The 23108-nt window shown below is 48.4% G+C and overlaps 1 protein-coding gene across 4 annotated transcripts; it reads left to right on the forward strand.

The window, feature by feature from the left end:
• The first annotated feature begins 8336 nt into the window (after positions 1-8336).
• TMEM218 (transmembrane protein 218) lies at positions 8337-22025 on the forward strand. Of its 4 annotated transcripts, none has more exons than XM_054005731.1 (4): positions 8337-8425; positions 10140-10342; positions 11408-11510; positions 20384-22025. In XM_054005731.1, exons 2-4 carry the CDS (start codon positions 10212-10214, stop codon positions 20507-20509), a joined length of 360 nt encoding a protein of 119 aa, XP_053861706.1. In that variant the 5' UTR covers positions 8337-8425; positions 10140-10211; the 3' UTR covers positions 20510-22025. The 4 variants fall into 4 exon arrangements, with proteins under 4 accessions (XP_053861706.1, XP_053861708.1, XP_053861707.1 ...); XM_054005733.1 differs by having other exon boundaries at positions 8338-8425; positions 10232-10342; XM_054005732.1 differs by lacking the exon at positions 8337-8425 and adding an exon at positions 8461-9387.
• Positions 22026-23108: the final 1083 nt, after the last annotated feature.

The following is a 23108-nucleotide window of genomic DNA, read 5'->3' on the forward strand; positions in this document are numbered from 1 at the left end:
TCCTGTCTGGACATCGTGGCGAGCTCAGCAGCACTGGCAACGATGCAGAGCTCTCCAGCAGTGATGGCCGTGCAATCTCAGAATAGAAAGAGGGCCCCAGCATGGACTGATCGGGAAGTCTTGGATCTCATCGCTGTGTGGGGCGATGAGTCCGTGCTTTCCGAGCTGCGATCCAAAAGACGGAATGCAAAGATCTACGAGAAGATCTCTAAAGACATGGCAGAGAGAGGATACAGCCGGGATGTAACGCAGTGCCGCGTGAAAATCAAGGAGCTGAGACAAGGCTACCAGAAGACCAAAGAGGCAAACGGACGCTCCGGATCCCATCCCCAGACATCCCGTTTCTACGAGGCACTGCATTCCATCCTCGGTGCGGCCGCCACCACTACCCCACCAGTGACCGTGGACTCTGAGGATGGGATAGTGTCCACGGCTGGATCCTCGGACATGTTAGCGGACGGGGAAGATGAGGAAGGAGATGAGGAGGACGAGGCAGTCGACAGCGCTCACAACGCTGATTTCCCCGACAGCCAGGATCTCTTCATCACCCTTACAGAGATCCCCTACCAACCCTCCCCAGCCGTTACCCCGGACACAGAATCTGGGGAAGGATCAGCCAGTAAGTGTTGTAAAAATCTAAACATTTATTTGTAACAGAACAGGAATATTAACAATTTAAAAAATGGGTTTCTCATGATTAGTTTGATTAGCTTAACGGTTCAGTCATGGGCAGTGCAACTATTGAAAAAAAATCTAGCAATGTCCGGTTTTGCATGATTGTCCTGCCCAAGCCGCTCTACTGGTTAGTCACTGCTACAGCAGCTACAGTAAAATGCGGTCTATATGTCCGGGGATGGAGCAGAAATCCTCCTGTGACATCTCGAGGAAGCTCTCCTGGAGGTAATTGGAAATCCGCTGCATTAGGTTCTTGGGGAGAGCGGCCTTATTGGGTCCTCCGTAGTAGGACACGTTGCCACGCCACGAGACTATCAAGTACTCTGGAATCATTGCTCTGCACAGCATGGCGGCATACGGCCCTGGTCTTTGCAGGCTTTCCCGGAGCATTCTCTCTTTCTCGCTGTCAGAGATCCTCATGAGGGTGATGTCGCTCATGATGACCTGCTTTGAATGAGGTAGGGGAATGTTAGTGTTGGGACTGCTTTGCCGTTCCTTTACAGAACTGTAACCGCTGGTTTGCAGCCACGCGGTGGAGGCGGGAGAGGGGCAGCCGAAAGGGATCGTTCCCGGGGACAGCCGCGAGGGTGTGGGACAGGAGCAGACTTCCTGCTTGCCGAATTGCTGGCAGCAGGGACTGACATTGATTTCAATGTGAAATGAGGCCATTGCTAATATTAAAGTTTTAAGCTGCCACAAGTCTACGGCTTACCATGTCTGCCTGCAACAGAAATTCCGTTGTCCTGACACGGTTCTCAAATGTGCTGTGCAAGACCCCAGGCACTGAATGCGAAGGCCGAGAATTCGACCTTGTGCTGAGTGCGCATGTGAGAGGTGCTGTGCATGGTCTTGTTAACAGAGAAAGACTATGTTCTTTGTTCACAACTACATTTATCTTTCTGAGGAATTCACTCCCTTTTTCCCATTCCCACAGCCCCATCTGCGACTGTCTCACAACCTAGCCTGTCATCACACTCCCAGAGGCTAGCGCGGATTAGGCATAAGAAGAAGAGGACACGGGAGGACATGTTCTCGGAGCTTATAGCCTGCTCCAGAGCCCAGGCAGCACAGCAGACCCAGTGGCGGGAGAACTTGACCCGAATGCACCAAGCCAACATGGATCGGGAGGAGAGGTGGCGTCAGGAAGACCAGCAGGCGACTCAAACCCTGCTTGGACTAATGAGGGAGCAAACGGACACGCTCCGGCGCCTTGTGGATGTTCTGCAGGAACGGAGGCAGGAGGACAGAGCCCCGCTGCAGTCCATCTCTAACCGCCCTCCCCCGCCACCAAGTCCCATACTCCCCTCACCCAAAGTGCACAGAAGGAGAGGCGGCAGAGTCCCTGCTAACTCTCACTCCACCCCTGCAGAGAGCTCGAGCAGCAGAAGGCTCTCATTCCCCAAAATTTGACAAGTTCTTTCCTTCCCGCCTGACACAAGCCCCCGTCCAAGTTTCACTTTCCCAGTTCCATGTTTGGTTGATAATAAAAAATACGTTTCTGTTAACTACTGTTTCCATCATGTTCTTTTGCAGGAGGGGGGGATAGGGGGTTGGTAATTCGACAGGACAGTCACCTTTGGCAGGGTATATAGTCGGGGGCAGGCACAGCAGCAGGGCACATACATAGTGCAGTGATGCAGTGACTAGTTACCCTGGTTAGTCTGGGAGGTTGTTTTCATGTTATGTGGTGGGGGGTGGGTTGCTCTGTGACTTTGTGGCAGGGGAGGGCAGTTACAGATCTTAAGCGGCGGTCCTTAGGCAGGATCACAGAGCCACACAGCAGGGGATCTGTAACCGTCCTCCCCCTGCCACAAAGTCACATAGACCCCCCCATACACACAGTCCCTATCAGGAGGGGTGACAGGCTCCGTTGAAACAACCATCCCACCGCAGCGGAGCCTGTCAATCCTTGAGTTTAGAAGCTGCATTCGTGCCACTACAGTACACCCGCTCCGCACCACAGTCTGCGTCCCAGTTTTAAAAAATTCCCGCGAATACAGTATTAAAGAAAACGGTGTGCTTTAACAAAGTAGAACTATTTTTATTTTGAAATGTGTGTTGGAAGTGGGGTGAAGGGGGTATGTAACTGGATAGGATAGTCAACATTAACTGGGCAAAGAAATGGGGGCAGGTTTAGCTTCTCAATACACAAACTTTAAAGTCACAGGTTACCCTGCTCACTCAGGAACTTTGCTTTCAAAGCCTCCCGGATGCACAGCGCTTCCCGCTGGTCTCTTCTAATCGCCCGGCTGTCTGGCTGTGAGTAATCAGCAGCCAGGCTATTTTCCTCAACCTCCCACCCCGCCATAAAGGTCTCCCCCTTGCTCTCACAGAGATTGTGGAGCACACAGCAAGCTGCAATAACAATGGGGATATTGGTTTCGCTGAGATCACAGCGAGTCAGTAAGCTTCTCCATCTCCCCTTGAGACGGCCAAAAGCACACTCCACCACCATTCTGCACTTGCTCAGCCGGTAGTTGAAGAGTTCTTTTTCAGTGTCCAGGGCGCCAGTATAGGGCTTCATGAGCCAGGGCATTAGCGGGTAGGCTGGGTCCCCGAGGATGACTATAGGCATCTCCACATCCCCAAGAGTTATTTTGTGGTCCGGGAAGTAAATACCTTGCTGCAGCCGTCTAAACAGACCAGAGTTCCTGAAAACACGAGCGTCATGAACCTTGCCCGGCCATCCCACGTAGATGTTGGTAAAACGTCCCCTGTGGTCCACCAGTGCTTGCAGCACCATGGAAAAGTAGCCCTTTCTGTTAATGTACTGGCTGGCCTGGTGTTCCGGTGCCAGGATAGGGATGTGAGTTCCATCTATGGCCCCACCGCAGTTTGGGAATCCCATCACTGCGAAGCCATCTATGATCGCCTCCACGTTTCCCAGGGTCACTACCTTTGGCAGCAGTACATCAACGATTGCCTTGGCTACTTGCATCACAACAACCCCCACGGTAGATTTGCCCACCCCAAACTGGTTCGCGACTGACCGGTAGCTGTCTGGCGTTGCAAGCTTCCACAGGGCTATGGCCACTCGCTTCTGGACAGTCAGGGCTGCTCGCATCCGGGTGTCATTGCGCTTCAGGGCAGGGGACAGCAACTCACAAAGTTCCAGGAAAGTTCCCTTCCGCATGCGAAAGTTTCGCAGCCACTGGGATTCATCCCAGACCTGCAGCACTATGCGGTCCCACCACTCAGTGCTTGTTTCCCGTGCCCAGAATCTCCTTTCCACGGCATCAACATGACCCATTGCCACCGTGATGTTCTCGGCGCTGGGTCCCCTGCTTTCTGAGAGGTCTGTGCTACTCTCAGACTTCAGGCCATCACCGCGTTGACGTAGCCTCCTCGCCTGACTTTTCTGCATCTGCCTCAGGGAAAGGTGTATGATAAGTTGCGAGGCGTTGAGAGCGGCCACAACTGCAGTGATGGTTGCAGCAGGCTCCATGCTCGCAGTGCTGTGGCGTCCACGCTGTCACTGACTAGAAAAGTGCGCGAACTGATTTCCCGCCGGCGCTTTCAGGGAGGGAGGGCGGGAGTGATGGACGGATGACGACAGTTACCCAAAAGCACCCTGGACACCTTTTTTTTACCCAGAAGGCATTTGCGGCTCCACCCAGAATTCCAATGGGCAGCGGGGACTCCGGGAACTGTGGGATAGCTGACCACAGTGCACCACTTCCAATGTCGACGCTTTCCCCGTTAGTGTGGACTCACAAAGTCGAATTACTGTCCTTAGTGTGGACACACACGTTCGACTTTGCAATATCGATTCCAAAAATTCGATTTAAGTAAAATCGAACTACTCTCGTAGTGTAGACAAGGCCTTAGTATGGTCTTTTGAGGGACCCAAGCTTCTCCGGGATGACCATCCTTAGCCTGTCTTCAGTAAGGTCAATACCTGGACCTTCACCTCTAATTAAGGCTAGCAGTCCTTTAATTTTATAGCTTTCTGTTTGCTTCAGACGCTTGGTTACTTTCTTGGAGGCAGCCTGGTGCATGGCTGTCACCCCTTTGTTGTCCTACACCACCTCCCCTTCCATCTCTGTACTCCCTCCTTGTTTCCCCATTGGTTGCAGCTGTGGGTACCTATCTCCATGATTGGTAGCTCTGACAGCTGCATGGGGGTGTAACGAAGCTGCTTGCTTGTAAACAGGAGAGGTTTTCTTCCCTCCTCTGTTTAAGCTCAGTATGGGTTTTGTAGGCCCCGTTACACAGGCCGTTACCCAGGTGTGACCTGAGCAGAGCATGCACAGAGAAGGTATTGGAGGATTTGGAAGCTTAAATTGTAGTTCTGCTCTAAAAAGTGATCAAGTTTAAAATAACATCTTACTTATTAAACCTACTCCCTGTGTATATGCAGACACAGACCTGCTTGCTGACTTTAGTGACAGGGATACATTTTTCTGATCTTTCCTCCTATTAGGGCCAACACAGCTATAGATGAAGGAGCAGGAGTCTATTCCTTGTGCATCAGCAACAGAATTGTTTACCCAGTTTCAGTCAGTTACACCGGTGCAGATCCATTGTAGGCAACGGGGATTTCACAGTTATCACTCCGGGCATAATCTGGTTCTGCAGGATCTTTATTAATGAGGATAATACGTAACAGTGAAGAGCCCAGCCTGGTTCTCAGATCTCAGGTGGAATCTGCAAGGCTGGCAGTTACAAAAAACATCTAACTGTTACTTAAACTGAACATATTTTCCCTATTTGAGTGATCCTAAACATGGGGCTGCATGCAGGCATTTGTACAGAGTGACTTTTCAGAGCAAATTTCCCTATTGCCTTTTCAGAAAATGTTACAGATACTAAAAGAACCAAGTTTTATCCCTGAATGAAACCAGGGAGAGCCCTGAGCCACAGAGTTCAGAGTGTGACCCAAATTTCCCTAAAGTTGAGTGGGCTGGGCTGGTTCAGGCCATCCTTGATCTGACCATAGAAAACCTAAGGCAGGAATCTATTCAAATACCCAGTTGTATTCTGTCAGTGCAGGGATCTTCTGATTGATGGAAACAGCAAATTAATCATGTCTGTGAATAACAGCAGAGAGCCCTTGTTTGAGAGTTGCTGAGCACAGCTATCAAAGAGAGCCCACTTTAAAAAAAATTGTGAAGAGTGACACCTTTCATGAAACACAATGAGACCGTGATGCCAATGGAAGGCTTGTTTGTTTGATTTCCTGTCCTCTCATCTCACTTCGTCAGGCCCAGACTAGAGAAAATCCTGACTTAATAATTTACTACGGAAAGACGTTTATTAAATGACAAGGAACAAGAATGGAGCTTCCAATATCACACAGTAGAATTGTTTGCATCTTCCTGTTTGGCTTCAAAAGCTGCTTGCCCAACACACAGAAACAATGCAATTTGCTATTTTTGTCGAATCCAGTTTCTATTAATCAGAACATCCTTTGATCACCTTTTTGCCTCCAGTTAATATTTATACTGATTAAACTTTTCTTTACCTCATGAAAGTGACAGAGTTGATGTCAAGGAAGAGACATGTTCCAAGATTTCCTCCCCCTCCCATCAGTGGAGATCCAACAACTTCCTCGAATTCTCAACCCCACAGATGTCTCCAGTCACCACCCCAAGGCCTCCACCAAGCCTCAGTACTTGAACTGAAAAAATAAAAGCAAGATGTTCTCTGTCATCACCCTGTTGGGCTGCTCCACATAGCAGGCTACACAGTACCTTCTCCTTACTGGCTGTTCCCATGGCTGTGGTGGTGAAGCCCACTATTATAGCTTTGACAATTGTAAGTTCAGCCCCTGATAATAACCTCTATGAAAATAGTTGTAGAACAGTAAGTATAAAGATTAAAAAGGAATTGTTCAAATGTCTTTATTGTAAAATATTTATAAATAAGTTTTGATGTGTTTGTAACCATTTTACTATATTTTTAGTGTTTGTAATTTGGTTAGCAGGAGTATCCTTTTAAGAACAAGATGAGAGCAGAGGGAGGGGTCTTCAAGGAGGTGAAAAGAAGAATTTGGGGGCATATAGAGGTGGGGCCTAATGGAGGAGGAGAGGTGCAGTGGGATGGGGAGGGGGTTTTAACATGTCAAAACTGTTGCTCAGGAGAGTTTTCCAAACAGGCTGGTGGTATAGGAGGTCAGGGGGAGAAGATTCCTTAGTCTATATGGTATCAGACAAGAGAAGGGGGCTCCCTCATTTGCAGGATTCACACACATGGAGGGGGCTGGCTGGTTGGGGGGTGTTCCTTCAGTCAGGGGGTCACACACATGAAGGGGAGCTGACAGGCTTGGAGGGAGTCAGACATGTGAGGGGTTGTCTCTAGTGGGGTGGTCTCCCACATTTTATAGAGCTGTCTGAGGGCTAGACACAGGGACTGGTGGGACTTCTTCAGCCTCACTGAGGCACAGAGGACAAGCTGATCCCTCTGCCTGTTTGATAGGAGATCTAGCTAAACCCTGGGGTGCAGGAGTTCAGGGGCAGTGAGTGAAATGGCTGGGACCTAAGGAGTTTAGTATCTGTGAAAGCAAAGGGACCCAGCTGAACTAGCCTTGGGGTTGGCATGAGACTCAGGCAAAGGGTTGGGAAGGTAGGGTTACCATATTTTAATATAAAAAAAGGAGGACACTCCACAGGGCCCCGGCCCCACCCCAACTCCGCCCCTTCCCCAAAGTCCCTACTTCAACTCTGTCCCCTGCTCCTCCCCCTCCCCTGCTTAAGCCTGAAACAGGGAGGGGCCCAGTCCAGCCCCCCCCCCCGGCCGAGCCGCTCTCTTTGGCTGCCGGCCGGTCCAGGCCAAGAGGCTCTGGGCCTGGTGTCTCCTGCCCTGCTCGGCTCGAGCCCTGGGGCGCCGGCCCTGGTTCCGGCTGAGTAGCTCTGGCCCCCGGCCAAGCACCACGACCCCCGGCCAAGCACCACGACCCCTCCCTCCCTATTTTCCCGGACATGCCCGGCTTTTTGGGATTTCCTCCCGGACGGGGATTTGAGGCCCAAAAAGCCAGACATGTCTGGGAAAATCCGGACGGACGGTAACCCTAGGAAGGGCAGATCTCAGAGGGGAGGGGATCCATGCACAGGAAGGGGGCAGGGCACGACACATCGCCCATGTGCCCCTCCATCCCCAGAGCCTGCAGGGCTCCTCAGGAGTCGCTGCAGCCTGAGGCAGAGGGAAGCGTCACGGAACATGGCCCCCAGCACGAGGGGATTCCTGCGGCAGGGAGCGCTGGCCACGTTTCCCCGCGGCGCGGCGTGGCGCGTGGCTGAGGGGATGTTGCACGAGCCTCGCCCGCAAGGGGTCAGATCGCTCCGGGGTGAGGAACTGGGCACCCAGACCCTGCGCGGGCGGGGCTGGGGGCGGGGCGGAGCCACGGCTGGGGGCGGGGCCGCGCTGGGGTCTCCCTTCCGGATCGCCGCGAGACAAGCTGCTGGTCTCCTCCCTCAGCCGCAGACCGCCTGTCACGGGCCAGGGCCGAGAGTTGCTCGGCAGTGGACGGGGCAGGGAGTTTTAACCAATAGCGGTGCGGAGTAGCGGAGCGGGCCTTATTGATTGGCGTTCAACGGTGCCCACTAACCAATCAGATGGCAAATTTCAACACGTGCGGGCCCGCTGGTTGCCCGGGGAAACCGGCCGCACAGAGCCGACAAGAGGCGCTGATGAGAGCGGGCTGCTGACTGGTGCATATCCACAGCCCGGAATAGAAGCTTATCTGCGATTGGCTCTCTTCGGCGCCCCGTCGTTTGCGCTCCAGCAGCCGGAGGAAAGCGCCCGGGCGCAGGTAGGAGCTGGCGCCTTTGGCCCGGGTCCGGCTGGTGCCGCCTTCTCCGCGAGACCGACCCCAGGGCCAGACCGGGGCTTCTCCGGCGTGTCCGTGACGCGAGCTCGCGCCCAGGCCCGGGGCCCCGCGCGCGGCCGGCTCTGAGGCGCTGGCTCCGGCAGGGCAGGGCGGCTGCGGGGCGCGGCACGGGCCGTTGTCGCTTCCCGAGCTCGCTGGCGTGAGCGCTCCCGCCCGGGGCCAGCGCCTAACGGCCCCCGGGGCTGCGCCTGCGCCTGCGCCTGGCCCCTCCCCCGAGCCTGGGGGCGAGTTGAGGTCCGTGGCAGTGCGGAGCCGCCCGTAGGCGCTGCAGCACCGCCTGGCTCCAAGGGGTTCCCGTCATATCCCGGGTTACAGTTTGGTTCCATGGCGCTCAGCGCCCCCACTGTCAAGACAGTTCCTGTGCCCCCTACCCAGGAAATCTGCCAGTATGGTTCTTATGGGTCCTCTCAGCACGGCCACCCCCTCTCAGATGGCTTCCAGTGGCCCAAGAGCCGACAGTTGGGAGCTCCTATCCCTCAGGGACCTGGGCCTCGCACCTAGTTGTGCGGCGCTGCTTTAGGCAACACAGAAACAAAATGGGGTCGGGCCGGCCACGTGGTGGGACCTTGCAGTACCTGCAAAGTCACACCCACCTGGAGGATCCCATTGTGTAGAGTAGGGTGACCAGACAGCAAGTGTGAAAAATCGGGATGGGGGTGGGGGGTAATAGGAGCCTATATAAGAAAAAGCCCCCCAAATCGGGAATGTCCCTATAAAATTGGGACATCTGGTCACCCTACTGTGGGGTGTCAGTCGGACCACTTCTAGGTGATGAACTTCCTGGAAACTCCAGATTATTTCTGTGCGGGACGGAAATGACCAGACTGGTTTCCTACCATGCAGATGGACTGTGGGTGAACGTAGCCCATTAGTAGCTTTCATTGGTGAGTGAAAAATGTATTGTCCCAGCTTGTAATAGAAGAGGTTAATAGATATTTAAACATTAATCATTCCAAATGCCAGACGTCATCAGTGAAAGGAAATTCACATAAATTTGAAAGCATATATAAAATACATAAAAACGAGGAGCTCTTATAGCACCTTAGAGACTAACACATTTATTTGGGCATAAGCTTTCATGGGCTAAAACCCAAAATGTTGTTTTTGCTGATACAGACTAACACGGTTACCATTCTGAAACCTGTCATAAAATACACAGTATGCTAAACTCTGAGTCTATTTGGCTGATGTACTGAGCATCGATTCTTTTGTAATAATAACCTTTATTTATGTAGCACCTTTCATCTAGCTGGCTCCCAAAATGGTCTACATATTTAGCAAATGATACACAAACTCCACACTAGGATCACTTCATTAAGATACACTCCTCTTGGGTGGAATGCATTTAATAGTACACACAACACTACATAACAGTTTAGAATAGGAATTTAGTTTTTAAAAAGTCCATATGAAGCTGGAATTTGGGTAAATTAGAATATAGTTAACAACTAGTCCTAAAACAAAAATCTTGTTCTTACACTTCCAGTGTCATCACATAGCATTACCTGAAGAATAATTGCCAAATTAAATTACGAGCTTGAGGAGATAGTAGTTAGTTTCCCAGGATGTTCTTCGCACTTAAATTGTTAATGTTAAAGTATTTGTTTTTATTTTTGAATAATTACATGTTTTAAAGGAAGGAAAAATGGAACCCGCAGAGAAAATCTATCCTCTGGGATAGAGGAGGCCAGCTGAAGCAGGTTTGCTGATGCTTTCTCTCTTCTCCAGAATGGCTGGCACTGTGCTTGGGGTGGGGCCAGGAGTATTTATCATATCGCTGCTCTGTGTCTTGATGTTGCTGCTCTGCATGCTGTTATCCAGGACTTCCGGTCTCGCAAGGTAAGGAGATGTAGCCTTCTGGATAAAGAAAGCTAAAGTTATTCGAGGTGAAATGCCTGACTGTCCTCATACATCTGGATTTTAGGGCACTGTTTCTTTAATTCCTCACAGCTTGAATAGGATCCATTTTAATCTCCTGTTAATAGCAGACTCTCATTAACTTCAGTGGGAGTTAGATTGAGTCCATAAACACTAGCCAGCTCATTTGCAGTCTGTCCTCTCCGTAGAGTGCTATAGTGTGTACAGTACCTGTACATACCAAGTAGGGTGGGAAGGATTATTGGCAGATTTGGGGTGTGAACTGTCAAATATAAATATATATATATATAATTTTGTTCCTAAAGGCACTTTTCCAGGACTTGGCCTTTCCCATTTGTCTTTTTGCTGCAGCAGTGAAGATGAAATCACTTCAGGAGCTTGTCACTCTAAAAGCCCTTGTGTGGTTCTGGGCCAGGATGCTGATTGACTAAGAGACTCATCTGTTTTTTAAGTCTTTGCTCACTGAGCCAAGATTCACCCCATGAAAGTCGAGTAAATAATTAAAATGATTGATTCAAGCAAACGTAACTATTGCCCAGTGCTCTTATGGGTAGGCAGTACAGAGACTAGCCAATATCCGGCTCCAGCAAAACATCCAAGTCCAACCTTACTCTGCAAGGCTGAGATTTTCAATGCTACCTAGGGGTTAAAGTGGAAATTGTGGGACCAGTTGCGCTAAGCGGTTTTGAAAATCAGATTTTCTGTGTACTGCTTCACTACCAGTGTCTCTGATTTATGGGGAGAGACTCTTTCATTTCAGGATGTTGGCACTTCCTTTATATCTTAAGGGGAAAGACAAAAGAAGAGTAGAATTCCTTTGAATTTGTGACGGCTGCTTTTTTTGGATACTTGTGGCTGCACTAAATACCTGGGCTGGGGTTAGGCCGAGAAGGGGGATATGGGGATGTTGGTTTGTTTAATGTGGTATGGACAAAATATGAGCAGTGTTAATGTCTCATTTATAAAAGGAGCTGTGTCGCTGGGAGACCTAACAGTGGGATTCTTCCTGTCCGATTCTTTCCCCAGATTCTCTGTCATTATGGTTTTCTTCTCTGCTGTGATCGTTATACTGGTTCTGTTACTTTTCCCTCGTGCCAGTGAGTTCCCAGCACCAGCTACAGAAATGAAGGTAAACTCATGATTTATTTTCCCCATTTCAGCCTCTCTGTCCTGGCTGTTGCACCTTGTTCAATCTAGGCCGTTGGCTTTCAGATGGGGTGGGGGTGAAATTAGGTTGTCAGGGGACGTGGGGCTGTGGCTGACCAGGTGTCCAGGACAGGGCAGGATAGCAATGGAGAGTGTGTGTAGGAAGTCCCTTGCATTCAGATATGGGGGATGGAAGCTCAGCTCAGCCTTAGCGGCAACTTGCTGCTTTCCCTCTCCTCCCTTCTTTGACCGCTGGTGACTCACTGCCAACTCTCCCCGCTGCTGCCCTGCCCCGGATACCTGGCTGGTTGCACCCCCACTGCCAGGTCTCCCCGCTGCTGCCCTGCCCCGGATACCTGGCTGGTTGCACCCCCACTGCCAGGTCTCCCCACTGCTGCCCTGCCCCGGATACCTGGCCGGTTGCACCCCCACTGCCAGGTCTCCCCACTGCTGCCCTGCCCCGGATACCTGGCTGGTTGCACCCCCACATATTTTAAGACCTTTGGAGCCAAACCAAGAGGCACAAGTAGAGTGGGGTGGTTAGGACCCCTTGGTCTGTTCCATGATGCCAAGGGCTTCTCTATGGGTGGAGTCAGCTGGGTCCTGCCACTGCCCAGAGATGAGCAGTCTGCTGTCCTCAGTGAGTCATTTTCTGACATGGATGAATGGGAGTTCACAGATTCTAAGACCAGAAGGGATCATTATGATTATCTAATCTAACCTCCTGTATAGCACAGGCCATAGAACTTCCCCCAGATAATTCCTAGAGCTGGTCTTTTTAAAAAAAAAAAAAAAAAAAAAAAAATCCAATCTTGATTTTAAAATTGTCATCATGGAGGGTGTACCATGACCCTTGGTACACTGTTCCAATGGTTAATTACTCGCACAGTGAAATTACTCGCACAGTTTGAATTTATCTAGCTTTAACTTTAGCCATTGAATCATGTTATACTTTTCTCAGCTGGATAGAAGAGGAGTCCTTTATTAAGTATTTGTTCCCCATGTAGGTACTTGTAGACTGTAATCAAGTCACCCCTCCACCTTCTCTTTGGTAAACTAAACAGATTAAGCTCCTTGCGTTTATCACCATACAGTATGTTTTCTAATCCTTTAATCATTCTTGTGGCTCTTCTCTGATCCCTTTCCAATTTATCAACATCCTTCTTGAATTGTGGACACCAGGACTGGACATAGTATTCCAGCATCAGACACATCAATGCCAAGTACAGAGGTAAAATAACCTCTGTACTCCTATTCGAGTTTCCCCTGTTTATGCATCCCAGGGTCTCATTAGCTCTTTTGGCCACAATGCCACACTGGGAGCTCATGTTCAGTTAACTATCCACTACAACCCCCAAATCTTTTTCAGAGTCACTGGTTGCCAGGATTGAGTCCCCCATCCTGTAAGTATGGCCTACATTCTTTGTTCCTAGACGTATATACATTTACATTTAGCTGTATTGAATGCATATTGTTTGCCTATGCCCATTTTACCAAGCGATCCAGATAGCTCTGAATCCGTGACTTGTACTCCTCATTATTTAGCACACTCCCAATTTTTGTGTCATCTGCAAACTTTATCAGTGATGATTTTGATTTCTTCCTGGTCATTGATAAAAATGTTAAATAGCATAGGACCAAGAACTGAGCCCTGCAGGACCCCACTGGAAACAAACCTGTTCGTGACAATTCCCTGTTTGCAGTTATAGTTAACAGTTTGCAGTTAGGCAGTTTTTAATCCATTTAATGAGTGCCATTCTAATTTTTTAAATCAGAATGTTGAGCAGTACCAAGTCCAAAACTTTATGGAAGTCTAAGTCTGTTAGGTCAACACTATTACCTTTTATCAAGCAAACTTGTGTTCTCATAAAAAAAAAAACCCACATTGATTTGCATTAATTACATTACATTCCTTTTGGTCTTTATTAATCAAGTCTCTTATCAGGTGCTCCATTATCTTACCCAGGATTAGTGTCAGGCTGATAGGCCTATAACTATTCGGGTCATCCTGTTTACCCTTTTTAAAAATTAGCACAATATTTGCTTTCTTCAAGTCTTCTGGAACTTCCCCAGTTCATCAAAACTTACTGAAAATCTATGTTAATGTTCTAGTGAGCTGCTCCGCTGGCTCTTTCAAAACTCTTGGATGCAAATTATCAGGACCTGCTGATTTTAAAATGTCTCTCTTTAGTAGCTGCTGTTTAACATCCACCAAAATACTAGTGGAATGGAAAGAGTGTTGTCATTACCATATGATGAGACTGTATCATCTGGTTCCCCCACCCCAATACTTGTTTTTTCTGCATTATTATTGATAATTTTATCATTTCTATCTACCATGCTTGAGCCTCTGCATTTATTTATTGACAAATAAAACTTGCAGAATTTTTAAATATTGTGTGCAGAATTTTTATTTTTTTGTCACAGAACGCCCTCAGGAGTAGCTCTCCTTGTCTTCACAGTAGCCTTTGTTATTGAGCAGATGTGCTACAACAGGGGTCTCAAACTCAATTTACCTTGGGGTCAGGGCCAGTCCTCAAATCCTTCCAGCAGGCCAATGATGTCACTGAAGATGGTGTTCAGAAAAGAAAACATTTATATTGTATTTTTTATTTTGCATTTCTTAGAAATAATAAAACTGTCATACAACTTTATACAATTCTTCACCTGCCAGAGAGTTTTTAGTGTTTGCCAGACACCTGGCAATGCTTCAGTTCTGTCAGTTTGTTGATGTTTGGCCTCAGGGACTGAGCAGTTGAAACCTTCAGGATTTCAGCAAGGTGTTCATCAGATAGTTGTGTTCGGTCCACTTTCCCACACTCCATGCTTTGCTGACAGCATGACCTTGCTGGGCTGGGCCTCCTTGGACACAAAAGCAGCGGAAGAGGAGGCACAGTCATGGTCTGCCCACTGGATGCAGGGGGTGAGGCGCATAGCTACTACCCTAAAGAGATGGGGCAGTGGGTGGTTCTAACCCTCCCTGTGTGTCTGGGATTATGCCCTCATCAGGTTCAGTGCCTCCTGGTGCCTCTGCTGCGATGGCCTCTCCTACACAACCTACCAACATTACATGAGACAATGGTTAAAAAGGTAAATAAAGGGCTCCATTTCATTACACAGACCTGCAGTGCCAACAGCTAGAAAGAACCTCTTTCCTTTCATCTTATCTTCACCTTATCTTATCTGCCGGCACTAGGCACACTGCCGTCCCCCGGCGCTTCCATTGGCTACGGGGTCAGAACTCGGGGAGAGGGGAGCTGGAGGCAGCTTGCCCCTCGCACTGTCATTGGAGCCTCACAAGTCACGCCACCTCCCAACCCATTTCCCACCCTTTTCCCTCGCTCCCTGGGCCTCATGCTGCCCCGGCTGACTCTGCCCAGCGACTAGTGATGCTTTTTCTCTTAATTAATTAGCCTCTTAGAGTTGGTAGGACAACTCCCACCTTTTCATGTTCTCTGTATGTGTATAGATCTCCTCACTATATGTTCCAGTCTATGCATCCAATGAAGTTGGCTGTAGCCCACAAAAGCTTATGCTCAAATAAATTTGTTAGTCGCTAAGATGCCACAAGTACTCCTGTTCTTTTTGCCTCCATGACTGACTCTGCCCGGCAACTAATGATGCTGCCTCCATGGCTGATGCTGCCTGGGGACTAGTGATGGTATCTCTATCGCTCTTCCCTGGCCAATGGGAGCTGCGGGAAGCGGTGCCTGCAGCAGACCGCCACTGACATAGCTGCATCTCTCCTGCCTGCTCCCCTCCCCCACCCTCCGACCCTCTCGGCCGGCAGCTGCGAGGGCCGGATGAAAGAACTTTTTTAAAAGTTTCCGCAGGCTGCAGTGGGGGGTTCTTGGGCTGCAGATGGCCCGCGGGCCAGGACTTTGAGACACCCCTGTGCTACAGGGTTACATATCAGCTGCAGCTTTCTCAGGGTATGTGGCTTCGTTCCTATGTAAAATGAGCTGCAATGATCAAACTTGAAGTGCACAAAAGCATGGATCCCTGTAGCCAGTCTGCTGCCCATCTGTAGTGCGAAGTGAGTGCTATTTGCAGCTGTGGTTATAGGAGCAGCCTGAGTCCCCTACCTCTCATCTCTGCAGCATGTACATGCTAGGGACGCAGGGTTTATCACACACCAAGAAGGAAAACTTTGTGGGAGCCCCTTGTTAAGATATTGGGAGCACATCACTATTATAGTTTCCATCCTGACTCTCAATCCCTGTTGTGATCTGGAGTAACCCAGACGACCGTATTCTGGAATTCTTGCATTTGACAGTTCTGTTTGTATTCTTGCAAACTGGTATTTGCATCCCTATGGATCCTACCCCCTAGTTCCTTTCCGCGGAAGTTCCTAGTCAGGATTGGAACTCTATGTGCAGTGCTTTGGTGGCCTACCCTGTCTGCGTAGTATAGTTTCTAGCCAGGAGCTGCAGTGTCCTGCCATCTTTCTGGCATGCAAGAAAGTTTTTTTGCCTTCTGCCAGGACAGTTCTTACTCTCTGATTAACTGACCATGAGGTAGAGGCATTTGTCACTCTTTTAATCAGAGCCCATCCATGCCTCACCATCACCTCGCTGCTCAAAGCCTCCTGGAGCCCTTGCTTGGCTCCTGCCTTGAGTACTGTACCTCCTAGTTTCTTGCCACATCTTCCCTCCTGTGCTCCTTCGGCAACGCACAACCTTTTCTCTCTCCTCCGTTGTCTCTTTCTTCAACTCTGTTCTTTTCACGTTCCATCAGGCTGCCCTCTGGCCCCATGTAGAACAGTCTTCCTCATTTTATCTACTAAACTTCAGTGCTCTCTTCTCTTTGGAATTTCATTTGCCTCCTCACCAGTAATATTCCCCATACTGCCTGTGTCTGGTCTTTGCCTCAGCTTAAAATCTTTAGGGCAGGAAATGTGGCTTGTTCTGCATCTGTAAATTGCCGTGTAAATCTCTAGCACTATAAATGGGATTTTTAATTTTGATAATCCCATAACACTTCAGTTTGTGAGCTTTTTTCATTCTCTCTCCTGTCACTGTTACCCTACTAGAGTGCTTCTTCGTATCCCCTAACTGCCCTTCTTCTGGGGCGATTGTTATCCTACGACTGCTAAAATACAGTTTCACTTGCATGTCAACTGCCTCCAGAAGAGTCAATCTAGTTTAACCCATCAGAACATTCAGAGTCTTCATTTCCAGTAATCTGGCTCCCTTTTGGGTCCATCGGAGAATGCCCTTTCTGTGCTTGTTCTCCCTCTTGCCAAAGGGTTCCCAGTACTAATGATTTAAATTCCTCACTCTTTTTACACCATCTTTTCACTCACGCTGCAGCTCTTAGTTCTCCTGTTTTGCTGGACTTGCCTGGGAATGGAGCTGGAAGATAGGCCTCTACAGCAGATTGCTTTTGAATTTTTCCTGATCATCTACCTTTAGCTTCCAGGGCCTCTGTGCTACAGTGTCCTAGCTTGTAGGTACTGACAGATTCTCATACCAGTTTTTACCAAAAGACTTGTGAGCTGGACTCTTAGTAGGAAAATGATCCTATCGTTCCTTTGTCATCACACACCTGACTGTCCCAGCGATAAAAAGCCCCCTTTTTAGCACTCGGATTCCCTGTGTCCTTGAGGAACTCTCAGAGCTTGAGGAATGTTCACCCTGTTCTTCTGCAGTTGGAAGATAGGTACCTTCGAAGGGAAATGTTCTGTTCATCCTTAGTTTTCCTCTGGCAGAACACTGGCTGTTTGACTGGAAAATGCAGGCAGGCAGTTCTGTGGTGAGCCGGCTGTGCTGCACTCCAAGGTGGCTTGCCTCAAAACCCCTCTGTCTCTTGCTTGTTGCGCAGTGCAGCTTGCCTGGCCTCAAATAATTGTGCTTGGTTTCTGGGAGCTCAAGCTGCCTCCATCGCTTCTTGCTCACATTTCTAAATTAGACTACAAATGCTTTGGTTCAGGGACCATACCTTTCTTTGCCTTCCTTGCAGCACCCAGCATGCTTTTGAGCATTATAGAGTAATAATCACTTGGCAAGTAGTCCTGCATTCAGCACCCTGCCTAACCCTCCACTGCCCTTCTCAATCATTTACCCCTAATTCCACTTGCCTTCTGGCTCTGAGCCAGATTGCTGTCCTTTCACCTTCCTGAGAGCTTAGTCTCTGTTGGCCATAATTTAAATGTTGGGTTCTCTTGACTCCTGCTCACACCATGCTACTTTCTATGTTTTGTCTTATTCCTCCTCTACATCTCCCAGCCCTTCTGTAGGTGTTTGGGGTTTTGGATACCCAAAGTGCTCTTTCCCATATTCCTTTATTAGCATGCAGAGGAATGTTACTCACTTTCTAAATACTGAGTTGTGTGGTGTGTGTGTGACGTTCCCCTGGTGTATTCTGGATCGGTGATCTGTTAGGTCACGCCAATCCTCGACTTTGGGAGCCAGTCTTACTCTGCTCTGCTCTGAGAACCCCCACTCCCGGGCTGTTCACACACAGCCTCTAGCATGTTAGCGGCTCCCAGCTACGTGAGTGAGCACTTTTGGCCAGCCGCTGCTTGGATTGTGCAACCAAATGACACTCGCCAATATCTCCTGTCCCAGACACAACCCTAGGAATCTCCATCTTGCAGTGTCCAGTTATGCCTGGTGGATGCTGCAAGCTTATAAAAGTTAGTCAATTTAACAAAGAAATGGATATGTACCAGGCTTGTTATCCCAAGGGGAGTCTCTGACATGCTTCAAACCAAATGCACTGCTTCAGGTAGAACAAACAAATTTATTAACTACAAAAGATAGATTTTAAGTGATTATAAGTCAAAGCACAAGAAGTCAGATTTGGTCAAATGAAATAAAAGCAAAATACATTGTAAGCTGATCTTAACACTTTCAGTGCCCTAATTTAAGGGCAGACTTAGATGATTCTCATCACAGGCTGGTTGCCCTTCAGCCAGGCTCTCCCCTTTGATCAGCGCTTCAGTTGCTTGGTGGTGATGTCTATAGATGGAGTTGGAAGAGGGAGCCAGCATGGCAAATGTCTCTCCCTTTTATCATGTCCTTTCTTCCCTCTTGGCTTTGCCCCCTACCATCAGAGTCAGGTGAGGATTATGTCATCATTGTCCCAAATTGACCAAGGGAAGGGGGGTGACTCACTTGAGAGTCCAACAGATCCTTTGTTGCTGCCTAGGCCAGTGTCCTTTTTTCCTGTGAGGCTGGGCTGGGTTTGTCCCATACATGCCCTGATGAGGTGTGAACTGCCCCTCTGCTCCTGGAGAATTATAGAATATCAGGGTTGGAAGGGACCTCTGGAGGTCATCTAGTCCAACCCCCTGCTCAAAACAGGACTAATCCCCAACTAAATCATCCTAGCCAGGGCTTTGTCAAGCCTGACCATAAAAACCTCTGTCCTGCATGTAAATTGTTTTGCTCCAAGTAAATCTTGGAGCTGAGATCAAGGGCCGTGGTCGAAATAGGACGTAGTGTACATGTCAGACAAGCCAGCAGAATCAAAATGCTCGTTTACAGGATCTCCAGGACTGGCTCCTGAAGCAGCCCGGCTCGATACGATATCAATAATACATGACCTGGGCTTTCTATGCTCAAAGCTTGCTAATTGGCTAATTAAAAAGTGAAAGTGTTGAACGAGCAAACATGTCACTCTCAAGAGACTTGTTCTGTAGCAGAGCCAAGGTCAAGCTTGTGTTAACACTGTTTCATAATACTCACCTTTGTTATAAGCAATCCCAGAAGCTCGGAGGATGATTTCATAATCCTGGGCTTTCTGGTTGGTGTTTCTCACTATCACTTTGTCTACCGTCTGTGTCAGCATCGTCACTAAATAATGAGATATTCTTTTCCTGCTACATATCCTCTGTAAGTACAGTGGTGCCTGATATCAATGCCCATAAATATAAAGATCAGTGACTAGTATTCTGGGAGAAGCAGCTGTGTGACATGGAGTTCATGAAACAACTGGTTGACTTCAGGGAAATAATTGCTGGACAAGATTTCAGCTCGTGTCTCATTGTCATGATTTGTGGCCATGTGATTCTAGTGAGCTGAGCATGGTTTGTACCTCATGGGTCAGATTCTGCACTCCTCGTTCACCTAAGATTCCCACTGAATTCTATAGAAGTTTGTGTCCAAGGAATGCAGAATTGGGCTCCACTCAGTGATTAAACACTTTCTCGTTCATCTAAATAGTAGGTACCTGCTGCTTCATGGCTCACTTAACTCTCACTTTAGGACTAAGCTTGAGACAGGAAGGGAATAGGAAGGAACCTAGTATATAAACCCACTTGCAAGTGATCGCATTAGAACCACTACCCGGTAATCAGAACCAACAGAGAAATTCATTGTGAGTACTACCATGAATGTGATTAATGTGAACCTGTTAAATTTAAAATAAGAGGATGGCAGCTCTGTGGGTCAAATGCTAGCACTGTGAGTTAGTATTCAACAGAACAGGCTTAGAATTTCATCCTGGCTGAGGCTGCTTTGGAATTGGCGCACGCAGCCCCAGAGGGAGAAGACATCCCCCTTTGTTACTCAGCAGTGACCCCTGCCAGTGGGTTAGGCAGAGCAGCCTGTGTTTATCAGAGAAATCCTGCTGAGACGTGGCACATTTGGGAAGGGGTGTAGCCCCACCCTTGCCTGCCTGCATGGAGCTGCCCCCTTTATCTTGGCTGGCTTTTCCTTTTCGGAAGGCCAAAAGTTCTATTCTGTTCTATTTTCTACTGCCTGGCACACCATCTTCCAGCCCACAGAGAACACTTACTCTTCTACAGCAAACTGTGGTCAAATTGACATGGTACCTGCAGTAGGGCTTTTGTTAACAGTGATAAAGAAGGAAATGCTGCTGTGTAATTTGTGACCTTTCCACTCTCCTCAGATCGTGGACACCTTCTTTATTGGCCGCTACGTCCTGGTCTCCCTTCTCAGTGTGACGTTTCTAGGAAGCCTGTTCCTGGTTCTGGTTCACCATATCTTGGAGCCAGTGTATGCTAAACCACTCTGAGTTAACTAGCTATTATGAAGAAGGGAATTCCCCATGCTCCAAAGCAGACACTAAGTCATCAGTTGGGTAAAGAAAATATGCTCCCCAAATCTCTCCAGAAGTCTTTCTTCAAGTGCGGTTACGATACCTACACTGATTTCCAGAATCAGCATCTGCTTTCTGAGGTCCTGGCGTCTCCAGAATGAAGTTGTAGAATGTATATGCTTTGGACTGGATAATTACCAAGAGCTGCTGCTGTGTTTTTCAAAGCTGAGAACTGTTTCCTGGCAGAGACAGGCCTGCTTACAGACTTTATCGTGTGTCTCCAGTATTTGTTTCCAGGGGTATATCCATGATCTGTTCAATGGAAATTCAGCTGCTCTTGCTTCTCCTATGCCTCATCTACAGTTATAGTTCTGGCTGAAACTTCCTAAAAGATCTGATCCTTACCTGAACCGCTGGCGTCTAAAAGTCAGGCTGGACATCTTTCCAACATAGGAGGTGGTGCAGAAGGCCATGATGGAGGCCTGTGCTGGTGCTTTTGGCTAAAAGTGGGAAGTGTGGAAATACATAAATAAAAAGAGGGACTGAACTTGGAGGCTTTAGCCTAGTTCAGTTTGAACTCTGGGTGTCAGAAGTTTGGGTTGGTTTACTTTGCGTTTTTGTCATCGTAATCATTCTTGAAACACCTGAGAAATGATTTCAGAGGCAGAAGCAAGTGGGGAGGGTAAACTCATGGGAAAGCGAGATCCTATTTTTATGGCAGTAAAGAAGCAGGAACAGGAAGAACCAAATAATGTTTCTCCGGCTTAGAAAGCACTGACGTGGCAGTTCAAATGTGTTGCTTATGCCCAGCTCTGAATCCAGGGGCTCTTTCAGAGACACTCTGGCACAAGCAAATGCATCCGTGTTGCCATTCTTGAGCCCGCTCTGAACTGGGGTTTACTTTGCCTCCTCCTTGTTCCCTTGGAGAGGGTGGGGGAGGGGATTGTGAGCTCCACTGTGCAGGGAGCTGAATATGCATGTCCCTAGATATTCCCACCAGCATTTCAGGGAGAGAAACCTGATGCAGAAGGTGGAATCACTGAAGGGATTTGAAGGGAGGCTGGAGATGGCATCTTGGGACAGAATGGTGGGAGCAGAATGGGGGAACCTCTCCCACATGCTCTTCTGGGGGCCGAGGCCATCTGGCCCTGAGCCCAGTGCAAGAGTGAAGTTTTGAAAAGCAGCTTGTATAAAACCATAACATTTGAAAAATGCTGCAGGAGGAGGCAGTGGAGGAAACTGTAGGACACGCTGCTTTCCATGCATGACTAGGCTACCTGGCACCAAACTTCCTACTGTAATAAAAACCATCTTTGGGCTGAGATTGAGCCTGAGAAATTGTAGCCCAGAGGGTATTTTTCCCCAGACGCATTCAAAGTCCTGTATAATTTATGTGCCACCTTTAGACACTTCCCTAACACCCATGGCACTTGGCAAAAACAGCGATTGTGTAGCTGGAGCCTTTTAATAAAGAAATCACACATTCATTTCAGGGCTAGGCTTTGTCATCAGTTCTTTTCTTTTCCTCCAGGTATTGCTTTGCACTATGTTTTATTTAGTGAATTGTATTTAATGGATCCCCAAGGGCTTATTTGTTGCCCTCCCTTCCTTCTTCATGCAAGTGGGAAACTAATGAGTCCCTCTGAGAAGCCACTGGCTGACTAGTTTCCTAAAGGACAAAATAAAGATTGTGGTTTTTTAGCAATTTGATGACCGTGCCAGTCCCTATAACTTAGGAGGGGCCTTCACTTATGAGCCAAGCTGAAGGCTAGAGTTCTGATGCCACTCATGCTCTTCTGGAAATTTTGCCTTTTTGTGCACCCGCTGGTGATTGGCGTGCAACTTTAGGCCTGGACTCTCCAAAGGCATATTGGTATTGGCCACTTGGGCCTTTCCAGTGATGATGTAGCCACGCACCTGCTCCTAGTGGGACACACTAGACTGCTCCGTATTGAAAGGGGATGTGACTAAAAAGTTCCAGTAGGACAAACTCCCTCTGTGGTGCTTTGGGGAACTCCTTGCCATCCCCATTGTTCTAGAAGGGAAAGTAACAAACCGTTCTTTCCAAAACTAGAAATGAGTGAAAGTAAGAATTGTCATGTAATTTAGGGCATATTGCTCTTGTGACATTTTCTGGGCATTTTGGGGGCAATGTAAATTTGTGTGTTTTTCAAACAAAAGTACAAAGCGGCCCTTTCCAGTGAGATAGTTGGTCCTGCTCATAATTCAGGCAGCGTAGCCAATAGGGTAGGAGTTGGTTTTATCTTCTCCTTTGTGGGGAGGAGATGGGGTAGGATAGATCATGAGAAAAAACACATCGTGTATATAAACACCTGACGCCTCTGGCTCCAGCCATGTACGGAAAGTCAGCCAGTTCCACTCAGCTTTCTGGGCTGCCCAGGTCAAACTGCAGCAGAATGGCCCAGGGAGCATTTTATGTTCCCAGAATCACAACACACTCACAAAGGGCAAACTTCTAATGCAAATGTTTTGCATATGTCCTAAGTTCAGCTATAGGTGCACCGCACAGGTAGGTGAGACTAGTCTTTGTGATGCCTCTAAGCAATAATGTGCC

This window comes from Malaclemys terrapin, chromosome 15 (assembly GCF_027887155.1).
Source record: "Malaclemys terrapin pileata isolate rMalTer1 chromosome 15, rMalTer1.hap1, whole genome shotgun sequence".
Classification (NCBI taxonomy): Eukaryota; Metazoa; Chordata; order Testudines; family Emydidae; genus Malaclemys; species Malaclemys terrapin.